Source organism: Anomaloglossus baeobatrachus, chromosome 5, assembly GCF_048569485.1.
Source record: "Anomaloglossus baeobatrachus isolate aAnoBae1 chromosome 5, aAnoBae1.hap1, whole genome shotgun sequence".
NCBI classification, from domain to species: Eukaryota; Metazoa; Chordata; class Amphibia; order Anura; family Aromobatidae; genus Anomaloglossus; species Anomaloglossus baeobatrachus.
The window spans coordinates 347533919-347546807 of record NC_134357.1 but is presented as its reverse complement, the minus strand read 5'-3'; the positions used below and the strand labels follow the sequence as shown (position 1 = coordinate 347546807).

At 46.4% G+C, this 12889-nt stretch overlaps 1 protein-coding gene across 1 annotated transcript in view; it reads left to right on the top strand.

Moving 5' to 3' along the window:
* The window catches only part of GSS (glutathione synthetase), an 89539-nt gene that overhangs the window by 33645 nt on the left and 43005 nt on the right, over positions 1-12889 (top strand). The window contains exons 4-5 of the mRNA XM_075347567.1: positions 3871-3946; positions 4036-4175. Of these exons, the coding sequence (XP_075203682.1) occupies positions 3871-3946; positions 4036-4175 (216 nt within the window). The remainder of the gene's footprint in view (positions 1-3870; positions 3947-4035; positions 4176-12889) is intronic.

Below are 12889 nucleotides of genomic sequence, written 5' to 3'. Positions count from 1 at the left end.
CTGTATTTCCAATATGGGGTCTAGTGAGTTTGGATACGAACTATGACAGGTCAAATTGTCCCTATCCTTTTCATATATATTTAGATAACTGATCAGAGTCACTCCAGGGAACATGTCTCTATAGGTAAAGTTAGAACAATAGCCAATGTTTGTCGTTGTTTTTTTTTCTTTTTCCAAAATTGATGCCTAAAGCCCCTGTCACATTTATCGACTTACCAGCGATCTCGAAAACGATGCGACTTGATAAGGATCGCTGGTAAGTCGCTGGTGAGATGTCACACAGTCAGATCTTACCAACGACGCAGTAACGATCAGCGACCTGTATAACGATCTCGGCGGCGTTGGGACCCTGTTAGGAGGTCGTTGGTAGGTGTCAAACACAGCGATGCATCCTGCCCAGCAGGACATTGCCTTTGAAGAAAATGGTCCGGACCCTTCGGCAACAACTAGCGATCTCACAGCAGGGGCCTGATCGCTGGTAGGTGTCACACATAACGAGATCGCTGCAGCGTCACAAACGATGACGCAACAACGATCTCATTAGCGATCTCGTTGTGTGTGACGGGGCCTTAAAGGGGTTATCCGGCTTCTTTGACTTTTTTTTTTTATTTCCCTATTGGGCTACATTGGGGCAGGTAAGTAGATAGAGACCACTTACCTGCCCTGCTGTCAGCCCCTCTCCCCCGGCTCAGAGCGGTCATGTGACCGCTCCTGCCGCGATTTTGCTGCTTCCGGTCTTTGCACGTCTACATGGGCAGGGCCATGTTGACATGCAAATGTGGAGCAGCATGTCGCCTCCCTGCTGGGTGTCTACAGTGCGAGGAGTCACCGCCCCCTTCCCTGCACCCTCCCACACATTCCCCCGCACCTCCAGTAACCTCCCCCTGCACTGCTGTGGGGGTCCGTGACCTGGGGGCGGGGCCTGGCGGCAGCTGCCGTGGTGTCAGCTCCAGCACCGTGCCCCCTGCCCAGGATCGCACATTCAAATGTACCGGCATCACAGATCACCGATGCCGGTACATTTGAAATTGCTGATGAGAAGCAGCGCAGCGCTGCTTCTCATCACTGTCCCTCCGGCTGTCTGTGCAATCTGCAGCACAGCGGTGACGTCACTACTGTGCTGAACAGAGCACAGACAGCGCACGAACGTGCAGGAGCGGCGGGGACCGAGGACAGGTGAGTATGTACTCCACATGTGTTCCCTATGGGGATGGGGATGGGGGGGCTGGCAGAGCCATATGTGTGCGTGTGCAGAGCCATGTGTGTGCGTGTACGGTGCAGAGCCATGTGTGTGCGTGTACGGTGCAGAGCCATGTGTGTGCGTGTACGGTGCAGAGCCATGTGTGTGCGTTTACGGTGCAGAGCCATGTGTGTGCGTGTACGGTGCAGAGCCATGTGTGTGCGTGTACGGTGCAGAGCCATGTGTGTACGGTGCAGAGCCATGTGTGTGCGGTGCAGAACCATGTGTGTGCGTTTACGGTGCAGAGCCATGTGTGTGCGTGTACGGTGCAGAGCCATGTGTGTGCGTGTACGGTGCAGAGCCATGTGTGTATGGTGCAGAGCCATGTGTGTATGGTGCAGAGCCATGTGTGTACGGTGCAGAGCCATGTGTGTACGGTGCAGAGCCATGTGTGTGCGGTGCAGAGCCATGTGTGTGCGTTTACGGTGCAGAGCCATGTGTGTGCGTTTACGGTGCAGAGCCATGTGTGTGCGTTTACGGTGCAGAGCCATGTGTGTGCGTGTACGGTGCAGAGCCATGTGTGTGCGTGTACGGTGCAGAGCCATGTGTGTGCGTGTACGGTGCAGAGCCATGCGTGTGCGGTGCAGAGTCATGTGTGTGCGTGTACGGTGCAGAGCCATGTGTGTGCGTGTACGGTGCAGAGCCATGTGTGTGCGTGTGCGGTACAGAGCCATGTGTGTGCATGTGCAGAGCCATGTGTGTGCGTGTGCGTGTGCAGAGCCGTGTGCGTGTGCAGAGCCATGTGTGTGCGTGTACGGTGCAGAGCCATGTGTGTGCGTGTACGGTGCAGAGCCATGTGTGTACGGTGCAGAGCCATGTGTGTGCGTGTACGGTGCAGAGCCATGTGTGTGCGTGTACGGTGCAGAGCCATGTGTGTGCGTGTACGGTGCAGAGCCATGTGTGTGCGTGTACGGTGCAGAGCCATGTGTGTGCGTGTGAGGTACAGAGCCATATGTGTGCGTGTGCAGAGCCATGTGTGTGCGTGTGCGGTGCAGAGCCATGTGTGCGTGTACGGTGCAGAGCCCGATGTGGGGCTGTTATTTGCAATGCTGTAGTGATACCAGGTCAGGTGCTGGGGAAGAATATACTGACAGGGAATGTGTGCAGGGGGCGGGCAGAGGGTGCGGCTGGACACTGGGGTGGGGCTGGACACTGAGGCTGGGCGGTGACAGCTGTGACTGGGAGGTTTTGCACAGGAAGTGGTCAGTTTGCTAGAGCTGAATGTAAACAAGAAGCTGCAGAGAATAAAGGTATAATTCAAGAGGAACAAAAGTTAGAAAACAAAAAATAACAATGTAGGGGTGATTTATATGACAATACAGCACAGATAAACTCAAACATTTTTGTTAAGCTAATGTCGGACAACCCCTTTAAGTGTGCTTATTCTGTTTATCATAGATTTAAAGGGAATCTGTCACCAGGTTTCTGCTACATAACCTAAGACCAGTTTGATGTAGTGGAAGAGACCCTGATTACAATGATATGTTACTTTACTCGGCTGTGTTTTGCTGTTTCAATACACTCAGTGTTTTATCAGCCGGAGATTATCAGTGCAGGACAGCTGGCCTCCTGCATCCTGGTGCAACCATTCCCCCAACACTGATTAGCAGCTCTCTGTCACTATACAATGTACATACAAAGCTGTGTTGATATACACAGCTCAACAACTAAACTCTGCTTTATCTGCAGCAGAGAAAACTGTGACTCTGTCATACCTGCTGCACTTAATAAGCTAAGTGATACATCGCTGGAATCAGGGTCTCTGTCCGTACCTCATTCTGCTGTCAGATTACATAAACGCAATAAGAAACCAAGTTTCAGAATTTGAATGTAAAAGCTCTTAATTTATTACAGATTAATTAAAATACAAAACAATACAGTACAATATTTTATCAAAACCAATAAGCAAAACACATCTATTTGGTGTTTTTCATATATAATAATAAATACAACTTATTCTTACAATATGCTGGTATATTATGGTTCACTGACCTGATGAATTGACGATTTTGCTTGTTGGTTTTGATAAAATATTGTACTGTATTGTTTAGTATTTTAATTAATCTGTAATAAGATAAGAGCTTTTACACTCAAATTTTGAAACTTGGTTTCTTATTGCGTTCATGGTTAACAAGTTTAGCTCATTATTCTGATGATATTTGTGATTATATTTGACTGTCAGATTACATAGTAAAAACCTGCTGACAGATTCTTTTTTTAATTGAAAGACAGATGACAGTAGGAGGTTGATTTCTCCATTGAAGCAAATGTCATAACAGACTCCATATAATTCCACTGGCTTTTAACAGGGTAATCCCATTCCCATATCATAGGTTTCCTGAATATGAGCTGATCATGTTAGCAGTGACAACTATGGCTGTCAACTCCCGATCACACACTCTGGTATTTTTTCCTTCTCTCCTATTGGTAAAATGTCAATTAGGGGCACTAGGATTAATGGTAAAACAGCCTTCACTACTCTGTTATCTCATGGCCTCTTATGTATATCACTCAGTATGCAGTACTATGCTCTCAGCAGGTAGAAAGCCATTTTATGCAATATAGTTCACATTTTCTTCTACATTCGATTGTCTATTTTCCCAAAAATTCCATTTTGTTTTACTTTCTAGCACTATAAAAGTGGACGACTTCATAGAGCAGCTTTTCAAAATTTATCGACACGTGCGGAGTGAAGGCCTGGCACAGGTAGATCACCTTCCATTACACAAGTCCATGAAGCTGTCTGTTGCCGGCATATCATTTTGTGAAGTAACCATGCTGTCCCTATTTTTCAGACTGTATTTTTAGGCATTAATCGCTCGGATTACATGTTTGACTGCAGAGCGGATGGCACCACAGCTCTGAAGCAGATCGAGATTAACACTATTGCTGCTAGTTTTGGTGGACTCTCCTCTCGGACTCCTGCAGTGCACCAGTAAGAATGGCAGAAAAGTCAGATTTAACTTTTTCTTAATGTGATTTCCTAATTTAGGGGGAAAAAAAACCCTTTTTAGAGAACTCAGACTAAATAAAGGCATCCTCTATTCAGACCAATTCCTTGGCTAGATTGGAGATCGGCTATAACTCCAGCTCTAGAGGACTTTTCCTGTCCAGCAAACAATCCATTGATTTGAAGTAACTGTAATTCCTCATCTTCCCTGCGGAGGTGCTGCAGAGATCCTAAACACTTACTGCCAGGTTTCCACATGTGATTGCAGGACGTTCCAGCAACTTACTTTAAGAGACCTAACTAAAAAATGGGGACTGTGCTAAGTGGTCAACCCCTTTAAGATGCTATTGCCATTGGTTCTGTCTCAATGATCAGATACCTTTTCTGCAGGTTATTACAAGTTACACTGTCAGCATGTTTAGCTTGGCAACACATTGTCATAAATGGGTTCCTTACACTGTATTTTAGAAGAGGAGGCAGATTTGTACTCTTAAGTAGAGTTGAGCGCGGTTCGTGGTTCTCCAGTTCTAGGCTCGAGTGATTTTTGGGCTGTTCAAGATCGAACTAGAACTCGAGCTTTTTGCTAAAAGCTCGATAGTTCTAGAAACGTTCGAGAACGGTTCTAGCAGCAAAAAGCAGGGCTTTTTACAGCTACAGTGTGCAGGAGCCATCGCTGGCAGCCTGCCACAAGCTGGTAACCAAGATAAACATCGGGTATCCAAGCAAAGCGCTTGGTTAGTAACCCGATGATTATCTTAGTTACGTGCAGGAAGCCCACACTTCCCCGCTCAGCTCACTCCGCCCCCTCCTGCCCGCGGCATGTATACATACATATCCACACACACACACACACACACACTCACTCACGGCACACACCCCCCCCCCCCCAGCTACAGTGTGCAGGAGCCATCGCTGGCAGCCTGCCACAAGCTGGTAACCAAGATAAACATCGGGTATCCAAGCAAAGCGCTTGGTTAGTAACCCGATGTTTATCTTAGTTACGTGCAGGAAGCCCACACTTCCCGCTCAGCTCGCTCCGCCCCCTCCTGCCCGCAGCATGTATACATACATATATACACACACACACACACACTCTCACACACGCACCCCCCTCCCCCCCCCCCCCGCTCGGCTTACCTGCGGTGATGAAGTCCCGCCATCCAGACCTCAGCGCTGTCACTGTCCTCCATGGCCGCCGCTTGTCACATCACCTCTCGCTTCCCACCCGAGACGTCACGGACCTCTCGCGATACTTGATGTGAAGGCGCCGGTCATTGACCTCAGTGACAGGGGCTGTCGGCAGTGCTGGAGATCAGCGCAGGTAATGTACCTCGCTGACAGCAGCACTTGTCATCCCCTGCAGTGACCTGGGATGACCCATTGATGTTAGCTCAGGTCACTGCATTGCTCTCCCAGCCAATGGGGAACATTCTGCTCTTCATTGACTGGGACAGTGTGGATCGTCATGGCAACCCCTTGGATTACACCAGACCTGGATTTGTTTTTCATTCTAATAAATTGGTTAAAGAGGGAATGTTTTGGGGAGTGTTTTTTCAAATAAAAATGTGTTTGTCGTCTATTTTTTTTTTTTTATTACTGACTGGGTTGGTGATGTCGGGTATCTGATAGACGCCTGACCTCACCAACCCCAGGGCTTGATGCCAGGTGACATTACACATCTGGTATTAACCCCATATATTACCCCGTTTGCCACCGCACCAGGGCGCGGGATGAGCTGGGGCGAAGCACCAGGATTGGCGCATCTAATGGATGCGCCACTTCTGGGGCGGCTGCGGCCTGCTATTTTTAGGCTGGGGAGATTCCAATAACCATGGACCTCCCTAGTCTGAGAATATCAGGCCCCAGCTGTCTGCTTTACCTTGGCTGGTGATCCAATTTTGGGGGATCCCTACGTGTTTTTTTTTTTTAATTATTTATTTAATTTAAAATAACAGCGTGGGGTGCCCTCAGTTTTGGATTACCAGCCAAGGTGAGGTTGCCAGCTGTGGTCTGCAGGCTGCAGCCGTCTGCTTTACCCTAGCTGGCTACAAAACTAGGGGGAACCCTACGTCATTTTTTTTTTCATTTTTTTAGCTAAATACAAAGCTAAGCACCCCTTAGTGCCACATGAAAGGTACCAAAGGGTGTTGCACTTTTTCTCCATTTTTTCTCCACTTTTTCTCCATTTTTTTCTCCACTTATTCTCCACTTTTTCTCCTCTTATTCTCCACTTTTTCTCCACTTTTTCTCCACTTTTTCTCCACTTTTTCTCCACTTTTTCTCCACTTTTTCTCCACTTTTTCTCCACTTTTTCTCCACTTTTTCTCCACTTTTTCTCCACTTTTTCTCCACTTTTTCTCCACTTTTTCTCCACTTTTTCTCCACTTTTTCTCCACTTTTTCTCCACTTTTTCTCCACTTTTTCTCCACTTTTTCTCCACTTTTTCTCCACTTTTTCTCCACTTTTTCTCCACTTTTTCTCCACTTTTTCTCCACTTTTTCTCCACTTTTTCTCCACTTTTTCTCCACTTTTTCTCCACTTTTTCTCCACTTTTTCTCCACTTTTTCTCCACTTTTTCTCCACTTTTTCTCCACTTTTTCTCCACTTTTTCTCCACTTTTGCTCCACTTTTGCTCCACTTTTGCTCCACTTATGCTCCACTTTTTTCTCCTCTTATGCTCCACTTTTTCTCCACTTTTTCTCCACTTTTTCTCCACTTTTTCTCCACTTTTTTCTCCACTTTTTCTCCTCTTATGCTCCACTTTTTCTCCACTTTTTCTCCACTTTTTCTCCACTTTTTCTCCACTTTTTCTCCACTTTTTCTCCACTTTTTCTCCACTTTTTCTCCACTTTTTCTCCACTTTTTCTCCACTTTTTCTCCACTTTTTCTCCACTTTTTCTCCACTTTTTCTCCACTTTTTCTCCACTTTTTCTCCACTTTTTCTCCACTTTTTCTCCACTTTTTCTCCACTTTTTCTCCACTTTTTCTCCACTTTTTTCTCCACTTTTTTCTCCACTTTTTTCTCCACTTTTTTCTCCACTTTTTTCTCCACTTTTTTCTCCACTTTTTTCTCCACTTTTTTCTCCACTTTTTTCTCCACTTTTTTCTCCACTTTTTTCTCCACTTTTTTCTCCACTTTTTTCTCCACTTTTTGCTCCACTTTTTGCTCCACTTTTTCTCCACTTTTTCTCCACTTTTTCTCCACTTTTTCTCCACTTTTTCTCCACTTTCTCTCCGTTCTTTTTCTATGGTCGGTCTACCCATTAGCTCTGCCATGCATACTGTAGCTCTACACCTACTGCACATGTTACTTTATGATTGACATCTCTTTCGTACCAGAGCTGTCTAAGCCTACTCTGACCCCATATTTGTCATTACTATATTGTCCTTGTACTGTATTATGACATTTGTATCATGTGTTTCATTTCTTGCTGTGTTGCAATTTTTTTGCTGCATCCCAATTGTACCTCTACATTGTTAGAGTTTATGTTATTGTTCTCTCACTCTTATGTGATACTGATTATTGTCATTTTTCATGATTACATGCAGATAAGTCCAATCTGACGAAGGCTCAGGCCGAAACGTCATTTGTAACTTGTTTTGGACAAAAACATATATGCTTATGAAAAAAAAATGTTCTTAATACGGACCAATAAAGAGTGATTTTGCATTACTATCCATTGGGACTTACTGACTTAGTCTGGGAGATTTAGAGTGCCGAGGTTACTCACTAATTTTATCTATTATTACCTCTGAGCACCTATATACCAGTGAGCAGAGCTTCCTCTACCGTAGTTCTCCTGATTAGGCATGCCCTTACCTCATGAGCAGGGCATTGCAGCTTTGGTAGCAACCATTACGACATGGACTCTGCTGCTGTGGACCCGGGGAGAGTGAGTGCAGATTCATTGCACCCACACTCCTCACATGAAGGGTCCGCACTCCTAGAAAATGGGGGATACGTTCCCTGAGTGTCTCCCCCCCCATATTCTAGACGGTCCAGAGTCGTCGTGGGACCCCTTTATTTTTTTTCTTACAATAAATTGATGAAAGAGGAAATGTTTTGGGGACTGTTTTTTCAAATAAATTTCTTTTGTCGATTTTTTTTGTTTTTGTTAGTACTGACAGTTTATGATGTTGGGTATCTAATAGACGCCATGACATCACAAACTGCTGGGCTTGATCTCAGGTGACTTTACAGCTAGTATCAACCCGATTTATTACCCCGTTTGCCACTGCACCAGGGCACGGGATGAGCTGGGGTGAAGCGCCAGGATTGGCGCATCTAGTGGATGCGCCACGTCTGGGGTGCCTGCGGCCTGCTATTTTTAGGCTGTGAAGGCCCAATAACTATGGACCTTCCCACCCTGAGAATACCAGACCACAGCTGTCCGCTTTACCTTGGCTGGTGATCCAATTTGGGGGGGACCCTACTTTTATTGTGTAATTATTAATATTTATAAAATAATTATAAAAAAGAGCCTGAGGGGACCTCCACATTGGATCCCCAACCACGGTAAAGCTGCCAGCTGTGGTTTTCAGGCTACAGCCGTCTGCTTTACCCTAGCTGGCTATCAAAAATGGGGGGACCCAACGTCATTTTTTTTTTTTTAACTATTTTTTAAATAGAAAAAATTAATGGGCTTCCCTGTATTTTGATTGACAACCAAGGTAACGGCAGGCAGATGGGGGTGGCAACCCATAGCTGTCTGCTTTATCTGCGCTGAGAATCAAAAATACCGCGGAGCGCTACGTCATTTTTTTAAAGATTTATTTTTACAGCACTGTGATGTCCAGCAATCAAAATACAGGGAAGCCCATTTTATTTTTAGTTATTTAAATAAATAATTAAAAAAAATATATATGGGCTCCCGCTGCATTTTTTGTATTGCTAGCTAAGGGTAATCCAAGCAGCTACTGGCTGCTAACCCCCACTGCTTGGTGTTACCTTCACTGGCAATGGAAAATCCAGGGATGCATTTTTTATTTTTTTTGCCAAAAAACTACAAAAAAAGGACGTGAGCTTCGCCATATTTTTGTATTCTAGCCAGGTATAGCAGGCAGGTGCTGGAAGAGTTGGATACAGCGCCAGAAGATGGCGCTTCTATGAAAATGCCATTTTCTGAGGTGGCTGCAGACTGCAATTCGCAGCAGTGGGGCCCAGAAAGCTCAGGCCAATCGGTGGTGCGGATTCCAATCCCCAGCTGCCTAGTTGTACCTGGCTGGACACAAAAATGGGGCAAAGCCTACGTCATTTGTTTTCTAATTATTTCATGAACTTCATGAAATAATAAAAAAAGGGCTTCCCTTTATTTTTGGTTCCCAGACGGGTACAAATAGGCAACTGGGGGTTGGGGGCAGCCGTACCTGCCTGCTGTACCTGGCTAGCATACAAAAATATGGCGAAGCCCACATAATTTTTTCAGGGGGCAAAAAAATTCTGCATACAGTCCTGGATGGAGTATGCTGAGCCTTGTAGTTCTGCAGCTGCTGTCTGTCTGTATGGAGAAGAGTAGACAGCAGCTGCAGAACTACAAGGCTCAGCATACTCCATCCAGGACTGTATGCAGAAGTTTTTTGCCCACCAAAAAAATGACGTGGGCTTCGCCATATTTTTGTATGCTAGCCAGGTACAGCTGGCAGCCACGGGCTGCCTCCAACCCCCAGTTGCCTATTTGTACCCGGCTGGGAACCAAAAATATAGGGAAGCCCGTTTTTTTTAATTATTTCACTTATTTCATGAAATAATTAAAAAACAAATGACGTGGGCTTCGCCCTATTTTTGTGTCCAGCCGGGTACAACTAGGCAGCTGGGGATTGGAATCCGCAGCACAGGTTAGCCCGAGGTTTGTGGGCGCCTCTGCTGCGGATTTCAGTCCGCAGCCGTCCCAGAAAATGGCGCTCTCATAGAAGCGCCATCATCTGGCGCTGTATCCAACTCTTCCAACAGCCCTGGAGCCGGGTGGCTTGTTGGGTAATCATGAGTTAATACTGGCTTTGTTTTACTAGCCAGTATTAAGCCAGAGATTCTTAATGTCAGGCACGTTTGACCCGGCCATTAAGAATCTCCAATAAAGGGTTAAAAAAAAGACACCACACAGAGGAAAAATACTTTAATAGAAATAAATACACAGACACATTAGAGACTCCATCTTTATTACCCCCTGTCAGCCCTCCACGATCCTGCTCTTCTGTCTTCTTTCTTTCTAGTGTAGTAGTAGTGACGATTGTAGTGAGGAAGGATGAGATTCACCTGCTCATCACTTGGGGCTGGGGAACCTCCATCCTCACTACAATGCTCACTACAATCGTGCAGCAGCGTGCAGCCTTCACTCCGTGAGTGATCACTGCTGGCTGCTAGCGGTAACGCTGACAGACGCGTTACCATAGCAACGGTGCTCTCGGAGCCGCGGTTAGCGGTGACGTCACCGCTAACTGCGTTGCTATGGCAACGGTGATCTCCGTTAATGACCGGCTGTGTCAGCCGGTCCCTAACGGAACGGGGAGTCGACCGTGTGCTAGAGCATGTCGCCGGTACACGGCGATACACATATGTGCACCGTGTACCGGAGAGATGCACTCGCAGGTCCTACATGACGTGTCATAGTCATGTGACCAGTCTGTAGCCAATGAGATAATAGCCACATGACTGGTCACATGGCTATTTTGACGTCACGATAGGTCCTGCATCTCTGCTGGCAGTGCAGGTCACCGGGAGGATTCAGCGATCATCGGATGGAATAGCGGCAGGAGACAGAGTGCAGAAGGGATCGCGAGGACCGGTAAGTGTTATGGCAATGTTTATTAACTGTTTGTGTACATTTATAATGCATTTTTATGTGTTTGTGATTGCCTCCCATTATAGCCTATACGTTCGAGTTCGGTTCGTCGAACGTTCGACGAACTGAACTCGAACGAGACCTCCGTCGGCGAACCACCTCGAGCCGAACCGCGACCGGTTCGCTCATCTCTACTCTTAAGATATGTTCCCACAATTAGTATTTTACACATTCACTTTGTAAGATAGGGTTAAAGCACCATATTGCTGGAAAGACAAGACCATCAGGATCACTGGAATGTGGAGTTTCAGAGATAAGATATCTCCTTCTTCAGGATTATCCCAATGTTCCTACATTGTGTAATCCTGAAGGAGGTATTTGATCTCTGAAATGTGTTGAAGTAAATCACTTTCCAGTCATCCTGATGGTCTTGTCTTTCCGGCAGCACGGTGCTTATAGGCTAGGTTCACACACTGCGTTTTTTTGACGCACCCGCGGCAAAAAAACGCAGCAAAAAACGCACGCGTTTTGCCGCGATTTGGTGCGTTTTTTTGCTGCGTTTTGCTGCGTTTTTGCTCACTGCGTCTTTATGCGTTTTTTATCAGTGAACAAAAAAAAAAGGTCTGATGTCATTTCCTTCTTCAATGTGTTCTTCATTTTCCACTAGTGTATGCAGAAGAGCAGACAGCTGCAGACCTACAAGGCTCAGCATCCTCCATCGAATAGTGTATGCAGGAGAGCAGACATCAGCTGCAGAACTACAAGGCTCAGCATCCTCCTTCCAGGACTGTATGCAGGATTTCTTTGCCCCCCCCAAACAAAAAAAATGACGTGGGCTTCACCATATTTTTTGCATGCTAGCCGGGTACAGCAGGCAGGTACGGGCTGCCCCCAACCCCCAGCTGCCTATTTGTACCCGGCTGGGAACCAAAAATATAGGGAAGCCCTTTTTTTTTTTTTTTTTTAATTATTTCATGAATTTCATGAAATAATTTTTAAAAAAAAAATGACGTGAGCTTCGCCCAATTTTTGAGTCCAGCCGGGTACAACTAGGCAGCTGGGGATTGGAATCCACAGTGCAGGTTGCCCATGCTTTCTGGGCACCCCCGCTGTGAATTGCAGTCCCGCAGACACCCCAGAAAATGGCGCTTTCATAGAAGCGCCATCTTCTGGCGCTGTTCCAACTCTTCCAGCTGCCCTGATGCCGGGTGGCTCGCTGGGTAATAATGGGGTTGGGGATAGCTGTATAGCTGGCCCTAAGCCTGAAATTCATGGTGTCACGCCAATATTAGACATGGTCACCATGAATTTCTAGTAAAGATAAAAAAAAACACAACACAGAAAAATATTTTTATTAGACATAAAACACAACACAATTAGTGACTCCATCTTTATTGAAATAAAGAACCCCCCTCCGCAGTAATCCTGGGTCAAGGGTCCCGCGCCGTCCGTCCAATCCGGATCCAATATCATCTGATCGGTTTTCTGGAAGGCAAAGCGATCAGATGATGTGTCAGGTTCTAGGGGCTGAAGCACATCACACATCAGCTGATTGTATAAAAGCCGTTTATACAATCAGCTAATGCATCGGTGCAAAAAAAAAAATACTCACTTATGTGCTGATTACCGCCAGCTCCTGGAGCGATGGGGCGGGAGTCTGATCCTGTCCGATCGCTGCAGCAGCTGCCGGTAATCAGGGATGAAGTCTCCTGACGCATCCGCTGATAGCTTACACCGGCCAGGTGCCCGCGTCACCGCGATACTTACGATCACCTGATGCGTCAGGTGACTGCATCAGGTGATCCATTGCCAGGTCCTGCATCTATTGGAGGTGTCCCAGCCGTCTGCACACAGCCGGAGCGGGGGTGGCGATACCGTGAGAGGAGATGGGAGCGGGCACGGCACCGGGAGGCTGCAGAC